This window comes from Mixophyes fleayi, chromosome 10 (assembly GCF_038048845.1).
Source record: "Mixophyes fleayi isolate aMixFle1 chromosome 10, aMixFle1.hap1, whole genome shotgun sequence".
Lineage (NCBI taxonomy): Eukaryota > Metazoa > Chordata > Amphibia > Anura > Limnodynastidae > Mixophyes > Mixophyes fleayi.
The window spans coordinates 89,642,100-89,663,383 of NC_134411.1; the positions used below are offsets into that span (position 1 = coordinate 89,642,100).

The window sequence follows — 21,284 nt, forward strand, 5'->3', positions numbered from 1 at the left end:
GAGAACTTGGCCATTAACACATACTGATGGCCACTCGTATAGTGCCAGAATTGTTTTACTAAAGTGACCTCCCAACCTGGTATGTTTCCATACCCTGCCCATAAACTGCTAATCTATAGGATCAAAGATGTTTCTTGCTCCATAGCGAATACAAATATAGGGATGTTGTGTCTTTGAGCATAGTTTATTTATCTTCTTAATGGTGTTGTCTCATTCCTTGCGATGCCACAGATCGTTCATTTAGACCAAGCAGGCAGTAGTTTAATCTGTTAACAATTAATTTGCTATTTTTTTTAATTATTGTTCAATAAAGAGAGAACTTGGGCATAAGACAGGTTCTTTGCCTGTAACGATTGTGCAGAAAATGTAACCCTCTGTAATATGGCATTGGATGCAAGTGAAAATAATGGGAGATTGTGAAATAGGTTCCTGTTACTTCTTTGTAATGAAGGGAGAATCCGTTTCCTGAAAGAGGCTCTGAAATAGATTCCAGTAACGCCTTTCACCAGAAAGAATGATCTAGGAGTTATATCTTAATCTCTTCTTCCTTGTTGTGTAAATCTTCTGTGGACTTTCAAATCCTGTTCCAGGGAAGGGAGAGTTGTAACTGTCATACAACATTATCATTGTAACCTGCATAGATTGCATCAGACAGTTATCAACACTTTACTATTCTTGAGAAAAGCCCAGTAGCCCTTATGTAAATTAGCTGTTAGGGAGGCCAGAGGGTTCCTGTGACATTGAGCTCATGTGATCACTCAGAGCCAATGTATTGAAAGCTGGCAGCTGGATGATGTCACAGGATGTTTCTCAGGCACTGAGTGTGAATGCTCCTGTCAGTGCATGGACTGTTCATTCCCCTATTAACACTCATGAGTATTCATAGCTACCCTGAAAATGTCTAATTTTATTCAGAAGGTGAATATAGAAGTAACTACTGTACATGGCAGACAACACATTTACTGTGTGCTTTCAGTTTATGGATCTGCTTAATGTACGATTGTGTGTAGGTGACAAGTCCGCTTTAAGGGACATATTCAATTAGCTTTTGGATTCGCGGTAACGCGCGTTACCGCGAAAAGTGCGCGTTCTTGCGGGTATTACGGTACCGCATTAACGCGGATTTTCGTACGCAACCCTATGGGCTGCGAACGAAAATCCACGTTATTGCGGTACCGTGTATTACGTTTCGCGGCCGTTCCGGCGCGTTACCGCGAATCCAAAAGCTAATTGAATATGCCCCTAAGAGTCTTAGGATCATATTTAGAGCTTCAGATATGCTCTCCAAAAAATTTATTTAGACAAAGCTTTTTGTTTCTTTATTTTTTGACTTCTGCTTTGTCATGCTAATTTTTAACATCAATCCCGCATGTCTGTACAATGGACAATGTGTAAACCAACAAGTGAAAACGGAAATGCCTAAGGAGCTTTGTGTGAAGAAGCCGCTGTCATGATAGGGAGAGTAACATCCTGGGTGTGAAGCTAACAGGATCTTATGGTAATCCTTAGTCACTCAGCAAGTTATGGGGGGGGGGGGGCGGTCTGTGCACAGCGAAAATGCTAAGAATCAGCAGGTCCCAAAGCATCAGACAGCCACTAAACCTACACTATAAGCTGCCTTCTGTTAAGAGCAGTGAGTGGTATTCACAATTATATGTATGCATTTATAAGACTTGTACCAAGAAAGCTGTAGTGCTATATAGAGACTGTAATTCCACTTCCTGTTTGTGTAAAAATATATATACCTACTTAGGGGTACATTTACTAAACCTAAAAACGAAAAGTGGAGGTGTTGCCAATAGCAGCCAATCAGTAGAACTATCCTTTCCCATAATGTACTAGATAAATGATAGCCAGAATCTGATTGGTTGCAACCTCCACTCTTCAGTTTTTAGAAGGTTTGGTAAATCTTTCACTTAGGGGGAGATTCAATTGCTGGCGATGGGCCAAGCTGATATCACTGCAATATCTAAGAGCGCACGTTGCCAGTGATTATGGTAGGAATATCCGCTCATTTTTCTGCGTGGATAAATGAGCGGAGATCCCTGCCACATCAGCACGACATTCCGTAGGCACGTCCATAGAGCACAGAGTAGGATTGTGGCAAATAAGTCATATCCAAACCAAGAGGCGTATCATTTGTTTTTGTTATACGTCGATTGTGACTATAATATTCTTGACTGTAAGATCGTTCAACTGCACCCTCTGGGCGCTCTGTAAGGGTTCCACCACATCAACGTCCTCTTAGCATGTTTGTTGTGAACAAAGAGAGTATAAGTGAATAATGAAATAACACAGCAGTCCGTAATTGAGGTCCCCGCAAGACGCGCTGATATATATGGCTGCAAATGACTCAGTTTCCAGACCACCCAGCAGGTCACATGTTCTAGGTCTCCCAGCAGGTGCACAGAGAGAGTTCACTGTCGCAGTTTCCAGAGCAACCAGCAGGTGCACAGGTGTATTGCCAAAACCACATTTTCCAGAGGACAATGGTAATGCATTGTTGTAACTGGCGGACGGACTTTTTGCAAAATAACTTTGAAACGATGCAACCGATTACGACGCCCTGCTCAGCCAACGGCATCCTAGAAATAAGTCGCTCATAAAAGTCATGCTAATGTTATTATATACATATATCGTGTGTACAAATATCAGTTATTCTCAGTTTATACCAGGGAACAGTTACATAAATAGTTGCCACCTCACCCCGTTAAATTGGCAACTTTCAGGCTGAGGGTTTTGCTTTTGCCTTCTTTTGGATCAAGACAATTAGAATTTATAAAATGTTGAACTTCATGGACCAGTGTTTGGAGCACCCCATAAATGTGGGTGAAATACAAGGTGCAGTCCTGCTATTTGCCCCCATTTTGCTAGGAATACCCCAATCCACCCAGCTCCTCCCATCAGAAGTAACAAACTTTTGCACCCACCGCCCCATAGTTCCCTCTGCTAATCTTTGCATTCCCATATACACATATATTCGCCCATATTAGGCTAGTAAATGACCATTACTTCACTTTGGAGGCATGTTAAAAATAGCTCCGTGAAGTAACAGCTTGGAAGAGTAACAATACTAATCAGTGTTGTGATTTTCTTCTTAAATGAAGACGCCAATGTCCACATTTGTGTAAAGGCCTAGGCAGGTTGCTGTGTGTTTATGGTAAACTACCAGCACATCCTGTAAATGCAATAAAATAATGGCAATGGACACAGCTTGAGATGTTATGGCCTGTCAAGGGGACTCTCAATATTCGGATAATGCCAGACCAAAGGTAGGTAAAAGATGTTCTTTTATCCCTGTGAATTGTATCCTATACTTCTTTGAGCTGGTCCGGGCTGTTACACGTGGTGTTCAATCATGCAAACACATCTAAATTGCAATTCTTTGCCGACAGGGGATATGGTTCTCCGGCACAAAGATGCTCTGATTGACGTCTTCCTGAGGGGGTCCCGGGACCCGGATAGCTCCGTGAGGGCTAGCAGCCTTTCCAACCTAGGTGAACTCTGCCAACAGTTACAGTTCTCTCTGGGCCCGATCATCCATGAGGTAGGTCAAAGAAGTCTTCTCCATGAGTGTCTCTACACCTTTGCCACAATTGGTGTAAGGTTACACAGGTGTTTTTGAACTCTCTGACCGGGAAACTGCGGTGTTCTAAAGTGGTGATTGGTCATTCGGTGAAGCGTGGAAGGAAAGAGGGAAAGCAGTTGTCCCTACCTTAGTGATTGCACATGTGACGCTTAGACACTGGAATCATTATGGTGTAAGAGGGGAACGGCATTCCTAATTCACTTTGTAGCGCTGAGTGGGCGTATCTCAGCATATGATCACTTTAGAATTCTGTGTTTTACTGGTAGAAATATTGCAGCATTTTAAAGCATGTGACATTACTCTAACAAAGTGGATCTGTAGCTGTAATATCATTCGTTCCTTTTTATTCCCTTTGATCAGATGAGCTCCTGTCTATCAGCTGTGATTCGCTATGATTCAGAGGCCCAGGTGCGAAGGGCGGCCATACACGTGGTTGTGCTGCTTCTCAGAGGACTGAGTGAGCGAGCCACAGAGGTAAATATGTTCCACAATCAATGCTTTATCTGAACCCCCTTCATTTTACCATTGTTTGTAGAAGTTGGCTTTGAATTGTCCTCATTCCAAGGCTGTATATACAGCACAAGGCTGGGAATCATTTGTTTTGGTTCCCAGCAGTGATATCTCTGAACACAGATTTTTGTGGCTGTCTTCAGGGGAAGTAAAAACATCTGAATTGCCAGTGGAAAATGCAGAAACACAACCATGGATACAATCATGATATACCTCCAAGGTAGAAGCCTCGTGTCTGCTGCACTGTTTGCTTACTATTAGATCCCGGTGACACTGAATCAATCAGTGCTGACAACACACTTATCTGCACTAGATGGAGGAAAGCTAATTGCTGATTGGTTGCTGTGATTGTAATGCAGATTTGCACCTTCGAGCAAAGGTTCATAAATAACTTGCACAGACTCCTAAATCTCAAAGGGGTCTTCTCTGTTCAAGAAAAAAAAAATATTTTGACTAAATTCAACCTCTAACCAGAGGATGAGGATTTGTTATAACAAACATGTAAATATGTCTGAATTTAATTATGTAGCATATTTAAGCACCTCCCTAGCAGAGACTATATGCAAATAAGCTTCTCCATTACTGGAAGGAACACGACTGAGAATACTGTTTACATGTGAGCACTAGCCTGTTGCATGATCCTTGTACTTAGTGAGTTATGCATTGGCTCAGAGGGGATTCAGATTGCTTCACCCTTTTTTTAAAAAAAAATTGTAGCCAGGGACTCCCTCAATAAATCATTCCATATTCCGGGTAGTGTTCATACGCAGACTCTCTGCCTTCTATTTTTTTTATTTTTCTTTCAACGCTTGAAACATTTGTAATTGCCATTTTATAGAATTGAATTCTCTGCCCTTTCAACACTACGGTAATGAGATGCCAATAGCCCAAGAATTAATCTGACATGTTTCAGTGCACAGATTATAAATGTAAAGCAGACTGCGATGGCCAATCTTTACCGTTCTCAGTTGCTGGAGACATTCTTCTCACATTTCTAAAATTATCTTAACGGAAAACTGTAATGTAGCATAATATATTTTTAACGTGTAAAATTTAAATGAGATTGACCAGAGTACCCCATAGATAATGGGGGATCCTGTGATGTCACAATAGGATCATCACGAATTACCCTATGGGTATGTGATGAACTGTATCGCTGTAAAATGAATCTACAAGATGGATACACTTTATCTATCGTGTAGATTCTGAAGTGTATCCAGTTGCTTATCGTGGTCTAAGACGCTCTCTCATTTAAAATAACAAAAAAAATTAACTTTTCTTTCGAGTCCCTATGGGGGGAATCCAGTTAGCGAAGTGTCTTACGGACATTCCTGAGACACTTTGTGGCGGAGATTTTGACAGAAATCTCCGCTCTCGAGGGAAAATAAAGATTTCTACCATAACTGCCGGCAATGTCCATGGCGCGACATCGCCAGCAATTGAATTCCCCCCTATAACTCCGTCATACAGTCTATAGAACACACACATCTTTTCTCAGGTGAACTAGTTGATTCATTTGCGGTCAACTTTCTAGGTTAAGGTAACTGAGGGAAGAATCTGTATTATAAAAAGTAGTATAACTAATATTTGTTCTTGCCTGCATAGTGTGCGTAAAGTATATTCACAATATCGCTTACCTGCTGCTTTATTTCCTTAGAAGTACACTAACTTTTGAATGTCAGAGGCTCTGTTAGGGTTAATTTCATTCTGTGTAGTATAAGCAGCCTGTGTGAGTATTTTAAGCCCAGCGCCTGCACGAATTCAATTTCTTAATTACCCACTGTGATAAACTGCCAATTTCTGCTGCTCTGTTCATTTTTCCTGCTGAGGGGGGCAGAGGCGGCGCTCCCCTGGTTTCTATTTATAGGATCACTGCAGAGATGTATTCAAATAGCAGAGAACAATCTCTGGTACTAAGAGTGTAATTCCAAGAGTAGTCTGCTCAGGTCAGCAGAACATCTCATTCTCACGGCCGTCATTCCTGCCTGTAGGGCAGCATGTCCTGCCCAGTCATAGATTAGCTTATAATAAATGTATTTTTGCTATTAAAGAGGTTTATTCCAAATGTATTATTTATTTAGGGTTAATTTTGCCAGGTCCCAATTAACCTACCAGCCTGGCTTTGGAGTGTAGGAGGCAACCATAGAGACCTGGAAGAAACCCACGCAAACATGGGGAAAACATACAAACGCTGTTTAAAAATATATACATTTTATACATGGGAGACACAAATAATTTCACTGCCGTAGTAATTGTCTATTTCATGCTAACTGGAAGTCGAAAGAACCCCCCCTCAGACAAACTTAAGTCCGGTAAATTCCCTGTCATATCTCGCCATCTGTTCTGAACTGTAAGTTCCAGCATGCCCTGCCACACGTCATCTAATGGAGAGCTACACTACTGAAATCTATATTTCAAATTCACTGAGAAACCATCATTTAACCTGTCCAGTAGGGTAATGTCGTTACTGCAGCTGGACAGAATATTCCTTTGATGGGGAGCATTATACAATCTAGAAACGTGACTTATTCTCAGCCTTTGATTTCTCATATTATCCTACTTAGTCCTCTTTCCCAACTGTAATACATCGTCCTTATGGCACCTCAGGGGTCCAAGAGCTTGGCTGCTTGTATAAGCTGTAGTGTGCCGGGGCTAATTGCCGCCGTACATCAAAATCGGCTATTAACATTGCTCTTTATTCTTATTTTTAGCTACACTTTATTTTTTAATCGGTTATGTTTAATTTGATTTTTATCTTCCATGTTATTTACTTTGGTTTGCAATTGGTGCAATAAACGTGTTGATATCTTCATAATCAATATACATTCTTACACTCTGTAGTTGCCAACAGTGTCTGTTCATATTTTAGTGAGTAATGTGCATTAACACACTGCACAGTATATACTACATATGGCGCTTCTCATCCTTGTACTAATTATTAAATCTATACCTGTATAGATTATAGAAGCTGCATTCTATATATTCAGGGAGTGCGTACCTTTTTCTGCATTGTAATTATTGCCATAGCCTCATATTCCTGCAAAACAGGGGATTTGTTGGTACATGGCTCTCTTTCATTTTCTGTACCCTATTTTGTGCCCCCCAAAACCCATGTTAAATTACAAGTGTTTCATTCTAAAGAAATTATGTGCACTTTATTGTAATCACTTGCTACCGGTAATATATCTTAAAGTAGCTTTAAACTTCACTTTAAATTTATTTATTACCAGTACTAGGACAAAAATTCTTCCCTTTGTTATTTTAAAAAGTAATTCTTTATTAATTAGTAGACTTAAAATAATTATCTTATTAATTGGCTTCATATAGTGCTATACTGTCCCATGCAACATATGTGAATAAAATGTGATCAACTATTAGAAATTTAGTGTGATGGATTAAAAAGAGGGGAACGAGAAAAATGGCTGCCTATGAGCACCTGATGATCTCTTAACATTCTTTATTTACTACGTCAGAGTTGTTGTTGTTAATATCAAATACAATTTGTATTTGTTGGGGTTTATTATTGTAGGTATGTTATTTACCTTTGAGATCTTATCACTCCAAAATTCTTATTGTTATATAAATCAAATATACCTATTAGGGCACATTATCACTATATGATTATAGAATCCTATTCTAGAATACTTCATTCATAGTTCAAATTTAGTGATGTCTGTTACTACGACCCTCTCCGGTTGGAATAATTATGTGTCTGTGTACATATAGAACTATAACATTGGTTTACTATCTGATCTATTTCCACCTCTTAGCTGATTCCCTACATCAGCTTTTATTGTCTTTTAACGATTGTTTTTTTATTTTGCCGTTGTCTGCAGTTTCTTTGAGACTAGGCACAATCTGTGGTATCCCTGACTCCTCTAGAGGTCAATAGAAGATAATTCACAGCTAGAAGTGTAGAGTTAACCCTGGCGTACATCCAGGGTTTGTTATCCCTGGATTTAATGTATATGTAGGTGTCTGACTTCCAGGGACTTTCTATGCATATTTTTTATAGTATTGTTGCTTTTTGTTGATATATTTCCCCCTTGTTGTGATCGTTTTTACGGCCGCATTGACATCAATGGAGGCAGATAACCTTTGTAGACATCTGCCTTATCCCCTAACACCTTGTTTATGCGGACCATTATAATGTTGCTAGTAAAGACTTCAAGATTCCATCTCTGCCATTGTGTGTGTTCTATTATGTGTCGTTAGAAACCTACATCCGATCAGTTGTCATAGTAGCAGGTTGTAGTCGCAGCTAGGCCGGAGCTTTTACACTCTACTGGTTTCCATAACAACACATATAATCTGTTCCAGCTGGAGTGACGCGTGTATTCTGTGTGACTTATGTGGCTGACGAGGTGTAAAGTCTTCCATGAAATGACTTTGTGAGATATAATAGTAGTAATGGCTCAATTGTCATTTCTTTTGCCATCTGTTTGGCTGCTTTACCCACTGAGCCCAATGATCTGTCTCCTGGACCTAGTGTTCAAGGACTGGAGGCTGCGTACTCCATTACCCCAGTCAGGCGGAGGGATGGGGGTCGCAAAGTTGCCTCCACTCCCCGCCTCGGATCAGTTTTACTGCTACAATTTTCTCTTTTTCCTCTCAGGCCTCCTATTTCTCCTTCCCTCATAGTTATTTCTCCCTCACTACTTCCGTCCTCCACATGTGACCTGTTTTGTTTCCTGCACCCACCAATCTACGCCAACAAAAACTTCACACCCACAAATCTCCCATGTCCTCGCCCGGCTAATACAGTCCCTATTATCTGCTCTCATTTCACCCCAAAACTTCCCATAAACCTTGTACTTCCAATCCCTCCAACCTTATCCACATCTCCATTACCCCCCTTCCCCCTCTCTCCATGTTTCCCCTGAACACAAGAACTGTTTGTAAAAAAAAAAAAAAAACAACTTGCATCCATCCATTGACTATTAATTTAAAATCTTTCAACCTCCTTAAAGAGATCTGACACTATGTCCTCTGCTGATCTCTCCTACAAGGGACCCTCCCTCAGAAACACTACACGACCTGGAGACAGACAGTGTGTAGAGTTCGGCATCTCCCCATGGAACCCATCCCTCTTCTCTTCCATTGAAGTCTACACCATCCGTCTATTCTCTCTGCTCCAACTTCTTGGTGCTGTCATTTATAACCCTGCAGGTCCAATTTCCTGATTCTTTGATAACTCTGCTGCCTGGCTCACACTACTTCCATACTAGGTGATTTCAATATTATAATTGACAACCACACTTATCACTTCCTTTTCCATTTTGTCTCTACCACTGGCCTTCACCTCCCACCCAATCTTTTGACCTTGTTTTGTACTGGTTCTGCTCCATCTGTTGTGTCTCAAACTTTACAACCACAACCTGCAGCCTTGCTCTAGCTGTCTCTTTACAACGCACTCACGTCAGACACCACAGAGTCTCCAGCAGTCCAAACCCAAACCTTGGTACATCAGATATATCCGTTACCGGGAAAATTGCTCCTGCAATGCGGGAGGAAATCTCGCCCCAAAGCTACTTCCACCACTATAAATTTCTCCTTTTATCTTACAACACTGCCAAGCAAAGACCCAGTGTCTAGTGCAGAAGAGAAGTATGCTTCACTTCTGTAATATCACTCTGTCTCTTTACCACCTTTAGATTGTTTCTGTGCCTTCCTGCACCACCTTCCCCTTCTTCTCTTACAGCCCATGACTTTGCCATCTACTGCAAAGATATGATTGACACCATTGAGCAAGACCCCTGCATCCCCACTCGCCTTCCCACCCTACAACCTGCCCACTCTTCCATAGTTGACTCTGCTTCCTCTTTTCTTCTCTGCAACGAAGCTTCTGCCTCCACCATTCTTCTCCACAAAACTATCCTGACTGAAGCGATCAATGATCTACTTACAGATCAATGATCTACTTACAGATCAATGATCTACTTACAGATCAATGATCTACTTACAGATCAATGATCTACTTACAGATCAATGATCTACTTACAGATCAATGATCTACTTACAGATCAATGATCTACTTACAGATCAATGATCTACTTACAGATCAATGATCTACTTACAGATCAATGATCTACTTACAGATCAATGATCTACTTACAGATCAATGATCTACTTAAGTAGATCAATGATCTACTTGAGTAGATCATTGATCATTACTGATTCCACAGCGCTGTACAGAGAACTCACTCACATCAGTCCCTGCCCCGTTGGGGCTTACAGTCTAAATTTCCACCCCCCCCCCGTCCCCGTCCCCACACACACACTCTAGGGTCAATTTGATAGCAGCCAATTAACCTACCAGTATGTTCTTGGAGTGTGGGAGGAAACCAGAGCACCAGAGGAAACCCATACAAACTCCACACAGATAAGGCCATGGTCAGGAATTGAACTCATGACCCCAGTGCTGTGAGGCAGAAGTGCTAACCACTTAGCACTGCCCAAAGTCTTAGGGTTATTTCTCCATACTCATCCTCCAGGACCTCTCTGCTGCTTTTCAGACCGTTGATCTTCTCTTCTGTTGCACAGCCTTCACTACCATCCCATTACCAATAAGACCACAAATTATAACCATGTTGATGAACCCATGCTCTCAAGCTTGAAATAAAAGGTCTCCTTTCTTCTATCCAAATTCAATTTGCTTTCAATTTCAGTTATATCTCTAATATAGGTAATATTTTGTACTTGTATAATTGGGACAATTCTGAAGGAATATGAATCTCTAAGTGGAGTGATTGGCTGGAATTCATTAAAATTTTAGCCTTTAAAACGGTTTTTCTTTGAGAATAGGGAAAATAAATTAATTCTGGTTGGGAAGATTTCAAATTTGTCACTATTAATAACCTATAATCGCCAAAAACAGCCAGTTTACGGTCAACATGATCCAAACATAGACCAGAATAAGTTACCTTCATAAAGGGGTACCTTTGTTGAGTGGCTGGAGCAGTATTACATTAATAACATTATCCTGGATAGTGACGTGTTTTAAGGTGGTGTCAAGATAATTCCAGTTGAGTCAAAAGCTTTTTCAGCATCAATTGTTATAGAGTTTCTTTGCATGTGAGATCAGACAATTCTTTTTCTAATGTTCTTTTGTACCTATCCTGGCTCTTACAAAACCTAATTGATCTTAATAGATTAAATTTGGAAGAGACATTGAAAGTCTGTCTTCTCTAATTGTGGTTATTATTTTAATGTCCTGATTTAAAAAGAAATAATTGGACGGTACGAGGAAGGGATTATATGATCTTCTCCTTCCTTGTGAAACAGTCTGATAAACGCTTAATTACTAGAAGGTAAGGCTATACCTTTCCCAGAAGCTGATGTGCTTCTCTAGATAGAGGTTTATAAATTCCAGCAGATGGCCCATTTGGCCGTATTGATTTCTCCTTGTATAAAGAGATAAAGATTTCTTCATATCATGTAGGTCTGTTAATATTTTTTAGATCTTTTGAAGAAATTTTAGGTAACCTTAATATTGAGCAAAATTTATTGGATAATTCTTCGCTGTCTGGGAAAGAAGCATATAGCTCTTAATAATTATTATAATCTTAATAATCAAGCAAATATTCAATATCTAAAGAATTCGTTCCCCGACTCTCCATATCCTGCAGAATTCAATTTAAGTTACAGCCGTCTTCAACACTCCTCCATACAGCTCAAAGCTCATCTTTAAATACTCTCCCGCACCCCTCTTAGATCTACCATTGACCTTGTCAATGATAACCATCTCGCACTCCTGCTTACAACAGTTCTCCCATCCCATTATCCAAATATGGAATTCCGGAATTCCCTGATCAGACTCTCCATAGCCTCCAAAACTATAATCACCCCCTCTTTATTACAGCATAATCTATACTACTCACAGCAGTAAAAACTCCGTACTGTTCTAATATCTACTTTGAGCCACAATTGCTCCTCTAGTCTCAGCTGTGCCTATTTCCCACTAAATTGTAAGCAGGGGGCTCCCCTAACAATTGCATTTATTTTGTCTACATTGTATGCCCTGTATTATGTATGTCCCTGTATTCTCTACTGTTTGGCCCCTTACAACAATGACAATAATAAGACACAACATAGTAAGACAAAGAATGTATTTTTCCTTACAGCTTATTTGTGTTTTGTTGCAAGTTGAAGTTCGTCTTTAAAAATTGTTGTGATGTGTTTTCCTTTTGTTTGTATTTTTCCTTTTTCTTTCAGATCCCTTTCACTGACCTTTTACTCCCATGTGTTCCCCCAGGTATTACATGATGTGCTCCTGGACTTGTACCGGTTGCTGAAGTTTGTGGTCCAATGCGAGTCTGACTCTGTGTCTGTACTTCACGCACAGCTCGGACTGGAGGAATTGGACACTATCATGAGGGCTCTTCTGTTCCCTCCACAGAAACTGGAGAAGAAAATTGTTGTTTTACCTTAATAGATGTGAGTGATCTCCTGGAACACTCTCCTTACTCTTGTGTTACAGAGAGAACGGCTTCTCTAAGTCTCTATAGTCTCCGGTCCCTCATCAATGTGGCCTTATCCTACAATGATTTATAGTGCCACTTATTTATCTAAATTGTAATAAATAAATGTCTTGTGAGCTTCTAGTAAGGGTAATGTTTTTTGTGGATAAATTGGTGGTACCGCTTGGTGTTTACCAAAATATAATCTGGTGTGGCTGAAAAAAACGGTTTATGACTTCTGTTGCCAGAAGTTAGAAGTCAACAATCGACCCAGAGGCCCCAACTAACCGTATTCGCTGGATGGATTAATTCCCCCTGTGCTCACAGCTTGGTATGGCCCTGACACCCTCCAAATTTGCTACATAGGGTAGGAAGCTGAGAAAAGATCAGGGGTTTCCAAAATGTTTAACTCTTTAATTGTACCATTGATATCTGGGAAATAGAAGTAAACCATGTTTTGTTATGCAGGAATTATACTTGTTTACAGGATTCACACAGTGCCTTTTCCTTTCTAAAAGTATCTAATGTATATAATAAATGATATTTATAAAATTGCACCCTATCTCACTGTCATGTAAGCTGGAAGAAACTGAAATATGTCCCATTATGTGAACAACACACTTTGAATACCCAGCGGGAGAAGCATTAACGGGAATGTAAATGGCATTTCCGAGAAATCTGTTCTCCAGAACCGGAGGGCTGCACATTGTTCATAGGATGTAACTGGAAACGTTCTTGTTTTAACAATGATAGCCATTTCTCCAAATAGATAACTGTAATATAGTATATTTAATATCAAACTACGCAAGGACTCTAGTGGTCCACAGTAGCATGCAGCGCCCCCACATTGGAGTCTATAGATTTAGAATAAAAGAAAATAAACCAGCATTTAGTGCTTACTGTGTTACTTCACAAAAAAAAATTGGTGTTGAATAATTAAAGCCCCCGCTTCCTAAGTGGACTGCGGGTTCGGTAAGAAATATTAGGATGGGCTGGTTCTTAAATAATGCCCAGGGATAATCAAAATGTAAAGTGTAGTTACACTTACAATAGTGTCACGAAACAGCGCAGTAACCAGTCCATACATCGTATATCTGGATTCCTCTCATCTGCATGAGCTTTAATCCTTACAATCTCACGGAACCGGTTAAGTCTTCCTCAAGAAATAGAACTTAACTACATATCAGATGTTGCAACATATGCAATATGAAAACAACTTTGTTCATCATTGTATTTGTTTATTTTTATGACTAAAGTAAAACACAAACTTGATCAAGCAAAATTGTTCAACTAACCAAATTTTATAGGGTGATTTAAATCAATGAACTCCTAAATCCTTTTACTTCCATGCTAATTTATGATGCAGAAACAACAGATCAAATGAATAATACAGCCAGACTAATTAAATTACTCTATTAAAAACAAAATAAACATTGATAAAACCATATTAGTGAATTACACAAGCGCTGGGAAGCGTTTCAGCAGCTCCTAATTAATTAACAAATTATCATAAATAGAAACGGATATATTTTTAAGACCTATGAATTCATCTATTAAAAATGAAGCTTTAGCTTTGCAAGACAAGAATAATAAAATTAGATAAATGAGGTGAATAAAATTACCATTAAATAAAATGTTAACAGAATTTTTTTAAGCGAATTTATATATTTACTGAGCATGGCCTGGATAAAAAAAAAAAAAGGAGCACTTGGCACTAGAGGGAGAGATTGGGCATGCAGGCAGGGGGGCATTTGTAGCCCCAGGCTGGTCCCATAGTGGGCTAACTTGGGCTGGGTCACTGGGCTACATGCATTTTTTTTTCTTTTAAAAAGTTCCTAATAGGCTGCTGAGCCCCCAGGCTAAAATTTGCCAGCCAGCCCCTGCATGCAGGGATCTCACACGTGTGCAAAGCCGATTCTCCAATGCCGGAGCTCAACTCTGATAGTGACGGAAATCTCAAATACTAATGCACCAACTTCACGCACTGCAGATAGCCTCAAACACTAGGGGGGGGGAGATCAATGCTAAAAAAAAGGTCTATAAGTGTGAACATGAATGTAAAAATAGGGTTTATCAAAAAAAGGAAAACATTTCACAAATGGACACTAATCAATAAGTAATCTATCGTAATAAGAGATGTCTACAAAATATAGTATTTAATAATTAAATATATTAAGATTAGAAATGACATTATAACAAATACAATATAGCCTTTGAAATTAAACATTAACCCAGAAAAAAAGTTAAAACTATATCGCAGCTTTTGTTGGTATCCCAACAACATCTCCTCTTGACAAATTTTTAATCTATTTCCATCACTTGTACCTAAAAGACCTCAATTGTGATAAGTCCATAGCAACTTTTGTTATGCCATGTATGTATAAAAAAAAAAAATTAAGTTGCACACAAAAATCATGTATTTCTGCCAATCGCAAGACGCATCCAGCTCTGTAATGAAGCAGACCTAATGTTCCTTACCGCATACAAATGAAAGTAGCAAAAAAAAAAAAAAAAGGTTTTTAAAATACGCTCCCACAAAATCATATAACAGGCACGATCACTGAAGAAAGCACCTATCAACTTCAGAGGTGAATTCTCAATCAGCCAATCAGACGTGGTTAGCTCGTTCTGGCGACCTTCACCATCATCACTATTTTCACCCTAACTGTACTTGGACTACATTTGACCACCCCCTTCCCTCCCCCTAATCGCCACTCCTAGCGCAAGGAGGCAACAAGTACCAAATCTGCGTACGGATGTAGGCAGGCACTTTTTTGTGGGCACATTTGTGTATTTTACATTAAGTAAACGGGCAAACACCCAGTTTCTATGTGTCAATATTCCCTTCTCTATATTTAACACGTTTACAAATTCTTGTTCTTAAGGGGTCTATTTATTAAAGTTTTTCCCCCTTGTAAAGCACGTTTTCGGGGCTTTACCGTTAAAATCCCTATGTATTAATCTAGCACAATATCTGCTGCTTTGCACCCATTAGCGTTTTTCTGAGCACTCCCCATAACAATGTATGGGGAGTGCTCAGTAACGCTATGTATTACAAACTGGCAGGTGAAATATTTCTTTTTTTTTTTACTTGTTAATGTACGCCATCTGAAGCTGGCGTACATTAACATAAGTGAAACTTTACACTGAAAACAGCGCTGCTCTGACGAGCAGAGCTGCACAGCGCATGTGTGGAGGGATCACATGATCCCTCCATCACATGCTTCAGGTTCCTGCAGACACGGATCTCTGTGCGCATGCCCGAGTTTACCAGTCGGCGCATGCGCACAGGGATTGAAAGAGGGACGATCGGCACCGCAGAGGGAGGAAAAGAGAAGAATACAGTGTTAGGTAAGTGTAAGACTTCACAGGAGCAGCCGTTTTTCGGAATGGCTGTTCCTGTGTTGATTTTTAATACATATGAGAAACTTTTCAATCCGCATCTATGCGATGAGGATTGAAAAGTTTCTACAGAAAAAAACGAAGGGTCATAAATAGACCCCTAAATGTTTAGAGGTCTTATCCATTTTTTGACGAACACATGGACTTTCCAATAAATATATATCAACATTTGTATTACATGTTCATTACAGAGAATGGTGCAGATCCAAGAGAGGGACTTGCCCAAGTACTATATTTGGAAGTTAGGGGATTAAAAAAATATATTTTGTTTTTTTAAATACAATGGAAAACCTCTCTAACTTGTCAGTAAAGGAGATTTAGGTGTTCTTTGGCTTTCCAGGCAGGGTATACTGGGACTAGTAGTTCCACAGCAACTTCCGAGCCACAGGCTGCCTTCTCAACTATAATGAACAAGGTAATTGAGTCACTTGATCACACAATTTCCAGTAGGGAGATTTACAGATGTCCGGATCTCAGGACACCAGTCGCTCCGCAATTCCTGCAGTCTATTTTCCCAAGTAGTGGAAATATCCTCTCTGCAACGTCCCTGTGAGACACCCATTCCCTGTAGGTGTATGTCCTGATGATGTTTATGGATGAGGGTGTTTTCTGCTATTTTTTTTTTTTTTAGTTTCAGGAGGATGAGAGAATGAGCCGCCTGTTCCTCTCTCCTCTCCTGGATCCAGTTTCAGACTCCAAACAAGGAGATTTTTGTGTTTTTTTTTAAGGGAAGAATTTTATTTATAACATGGTAGGAGGAGGGAGTGGAAGTTGAGCCACTCTGAGCAAAAGGTAAGGCACAAATTTATTTTTTTTTCCAAGTTTTCATTGCAGATTAATAGGTATTTTCTGTTGCAATGCGGCTACACCGGGTGGAAGCACGGCACGGATGGAAAGGGGGAAATCACAATATTTAATCACATTTTGGGGTGAAAATTGGTGAGTGAAGTTTAAAATATTTGGTTTCTGTTGTAAGTAAAAGTGCAATGAAATTGAATCGCTCTGCTGCAAGCTGATGACAACATGTGGCTCTCCAGCTGTCATGGGACTACAAGATCCAGCATGACCTGTCAATCTCTGGCTGGAGAGTCACAGGTTATTAAGATCGGGCATACTGGAAGAAGGCCTGCAGTATGATGTCACAGTGAGATTGTGATCCTAAGGAAAGCATCGAGTGTCTGAGGTTATCTGGAGTCATGTAGTTCTCTTATCAGTCACCCATACTGTGCCATTATTAAGCTGTGCTTTTGTGCCAACTCTTGCCCACTCTGCATGCAGAGCAGGTCTAGTGTTCAAACCCTGGATTTGTGGCTATTGTTGGGCTGTTACCACGGAGCTCTTGAAAAAGTTGTTTTTGTTGTCTAGCTATTGTATGTTTGTCTGTGTCTCTGGCTGGAAAACTCCTGGTTTGGAGCCGTCAATTAAATCGCTGTATACGCAAACGACCTTCGCTTAGGATGTCTTGTCTGGGAATCTAGGTGTCTGTATGTTGTGTATGAAGCAGGGTGCCACGTCTCAGTTGTAAGGGCAAGATGGGTCAGGTTACTAGAAATAGAATATATATATATATGTGTTTTAATGCTTTGGAGTGTTTGTGGCTTTTTATAGTGAATTATTTTTTATGCTGTTTTTCCAACATATTTCTGTTTGTTTTGTTGTATAATTTTGTTTTTAAGTGCAAAAAATGCAATAACCCACCAATACATTACTCCTACTTTATTTGTTTTCTAAGTAGTAGTCTATTTTATTTAGTGTTATTTTTTTTCTAATAAATTGGGTCTGAGGGCAGAGAGGATGCACAATGTGAAGATAAAAACAGGGATCTATGCCTAAGGCTGCAGATGTGGTTGTATATTGTGTGCACAATAGTAGTGTGTGCCTGAATAATGTACCCATATCACATACCTCCCAACATCTAAACATACAAAATCAGGACAAAATAAGTCCCAGTCCCACTCCCAAACCTCTTTCCTGATCAGTCCAAATCCTGCCCCACATCTGTCTAAAACGCCCACTTTTGGGTAAAGCCGCCCCCCCCGTCCCGTCCCATCCCCCCCCCTGTCCCGTCCCTTTTGAGGCCTGACAATCCAGACTGCCCTGGGACAGTTGTGAGGCTTTTGAAAGTACCAACATATTCTAAGGAGGTGTACAATATAAATAAAGAATAATAGTAACAGAACTTTATAGACCAGCAATCCATTATTTGGAACAGAGACAGAGTTGTTATAAAGACAACTTACTTTGTCCAAACAATAATCTGAGTAAAGCATTTCCACAAATATTTTTTTTTTTATTTATATAGAAAGTTAAGTATCTTTTTCTTTGCTATCCCTCCTACATATAATTATCTCATTTTCAAAACCTGTCTGGTTGGCAAACAAAAATTGGCTGCCAGACATAGACACAGCTCTCAGCATGTCATTTGATGGTAGAGAGGGGGTGAAGGACTGTTGTCACAGTCCAGACAGAGCTCAGAGGGCCGCATCAAAGTCTCTCTGCTCACTACATCATGTGCCATGTGACTGTGGTTACCATGGAAGTTCAGAATCAGAAATCATTAATAGCAGCCTGAAGAAAGAAAAAAAAAACTTCTTCTAGCTTGTCACAGTGATTTATTTATTTTAAAAAACAAACAAACCCTAAACCTATTTTTAATATGGGATAGCTGCTTTACTTAATATTGCTTGTGCGGACTATATCACCGTAAGAGTTATTGCAGTAAACTGAATTGAGTTATTGTTGGAATCTTGGGAAGGAACCTTCTGTACACACAGACAGACAAGGTTCTAGCTGTGTCCGTCCAAAGCATCATATCTGTTTATGGGCCTGATTCATTAAGGAGATCAAAGCGGGGGGGAGTACATTTGCTCCTGGACAAGCCATGTCACAATGCAAAGGGGTGCAAATTAGTTTATTACTGTGCACATAAGTTAAATACTTGCTGCTTTTTAATTTTTCATTAAAACAATTGATAGCTTTACGTTGAAATTTAAAGTTGATCTAGGACATGTCCTACCCCCAACTATAAATCTGTCCCCACATTTTAAATTTATCTCCCCCTCCAATGCAACATGGTTTTCCAAGTTGCAAATGTACTTCTTCTTTTTTTTTACTTTGCTTTCCTTAATGAATTAGGCCCTATGTGTTATAGAGCTCGGTTTAGTTTTGTTTTAATTTTACTTTATTGCTACTTATGTGCTTTTACAGAGTTAAAGATGGTTTTTTTTTAACTGGGATGTACAGTCACTAGAGACGGGTGATGAGTTTGTAGAAATTTCAGAGATGGTCCATCATTGAATAAATTAACAAATTGATACAGATTTGTCATAAGTTTGCTGAATAAATAACGCCCATTGGAGAATCGGGCCAATCACAGTGCATAGAATGTAAAGCAGCCAATCAGCAAGCATTAACAAATACAAGATGTCTATGACCTTGTAAAAGCAGCACACAGCCCCTCAGACACTGATTCCTCTTGGATTGTACTATGGGAACTGTCCGTGGATGCTTTTTGTGACCAAATATTGGTAGCCCAGACTACGGCACACTGGTGTGTACACTGTGTTTGCTACATAGTTATGTAGTCAGTACTGCAGTATTGTCTATAACACACTGATCACTGCAAAGCACAATTTTATTCTCTGTACTGTCATTAGCACCATTAGCTATGTAGGTGTAGAAATACAGACAGACATTGTGATCCCCACAGGTGTATTTGTTAGAACACACTGACATAGTTTATCTTAATACATGAACATTATGACACATCTGACAAGAAGCCTGGAGCGTCACTCTTATCATTAACACCTGCAAAACAAACATACTTTCAATCTCTTATCTATGCTCAGGCTTCTAACCCCAAACGCCTTTTCAATACATTTAATCATCTTCTCAATCCTCCCACCCGAACCCTCCATCTACTATCAGTGCTCAGGATCTTGCTACCTACTTCAAGGACAAGATTGATAAGATCAGACTAGAAATGGTATCCTCTTCCTCAACAAGCCATCAGCTCATTTCCTTCCCACTACCCTCTGACACCCTCTCTTCATTTGACCCCACAAATGAAGAGGAAATTTCTACGCTCTTCTTATCTTCCTACTCTACCTCCTGTCCTCTTGATCCTATTCCCTCGCAAATTGGTAGATCCCTGTCTTCTGTGCTCATTTCACCTCTAACTCAAATCTGTAATCTCTCACTCTCTACTGGCATCTTTCCATCACTATACAAGCATGCAGTGATTACTCCTATTCTAAAAAAACAAAACTCCGACCCAAACTCTCTCTCAAATTACCGTCCTATCTCTCAGCTCCCTTGCCCCTCCAAGCTTCTAGAGAGACTTGCCTACACTCGCCTCACACGCTTTCTTTCCGCAAACAACCTGTTGGATCCTCTTCAGTCAGGCTTTCGTTCTCAACACTCCACAGAGACTGCGCTGACCAAGGTTGTTAATGATCTGATCACTGTTAAGACTGAACGCCATTACTCTCTCCTAATTCTCCTTGATCTCTCGGCTGCATTTGACACAGTTGACCACTCTCTTCTCATACAAACGCTGCAATCCCTAGGTCTTCAAGACACAGTTCTATCCTGGTTCTCATCTTACCTCTCTAATCGCTCTTTCACTGTTAATTTCTCTGGAGCCACATCTGCTCCGCTTCCCCTATCAGTTGGAGTACCACAAGGCTCGGTGCTAGGTCCTCTGCTGTTCTCTATCTATAACGCTTCTCTTGGAAATCTAATAAGTTCCTTTGGCTTTCAGTATCATCTCTATGCGGATGATACCCAAATCTATCTATCCTCTCCTGATATCTCGACATCTGTGTTGTCCCGTGTAACTGACTGTCTTTCTGCCATTTCATCTTGGATGTCCTCTCGTCAACTCAAACTTAATCTTTCTAAAACAGAGTTAATAATATTCCCACCCGCCAACAAGAGCATACCTGACATTTCTATCTCTGTTGATAACATGACCATAAATCCCACCCCACAAGCTCGCTGCCTAGGTGTAATCCTTGATTCACGCCTATCCTTTGTTCCCCACATTGACTCTATATCTAAATCATGTTACATACATCTAAAGAACATTTCCAGAATCCGCACATATCTCACACAAGACACTGCTAAAACCTTAATTCATGCACTAATCATCTCCCGCATTGACTATTGCAATTCCCTCCTTACTGGTCTTCCCAAAAACAGACTCAAACCCCTAAAATCTATTTTGCATGCTTCGGCAAGACTGATTTTCCTTGCAAATAGCTATTCCTCTGTTGAATCACTCTGTATGTCTCTACACTGGCTGCCTGTCTTCTACCGAATCC

The 21,284-nt window shown here is 40.0% G+C and overlaps 1 protein-coding gene across 1 annotated transcript in view; it reads left to right on the forward strand.

The window, feature by feature from the left end:
• TANGO6 (transport and golgi organization 6 homolog) overlaps window positions 1-12,702 on the forward strand; it is a 33,531-nt gene extending 20,829 nt beyond the window's left edge. The window contains exons 16-18 of the mRNA XM_075189091.1: window positions 3,396-3,547; window positions 3,950-4,063; window positions 12,354-12,702. Coding sequence (XP_075045192.1) covers window positions 3,396-3,547; window positions 3,950-4,063; window positions 12,354-12,530 — 443 coding nt within the window. The 3' untranslated portion in view covers window positions 12,531-12,702. The remainder of the gene's footprint in view (window positions 1-3,395; window positions 3,548-3,949; window positions 4,064-12,353) is intronic.
• Window positions 12,703-21,284: the final 8,582 nt, after the last annotated feature.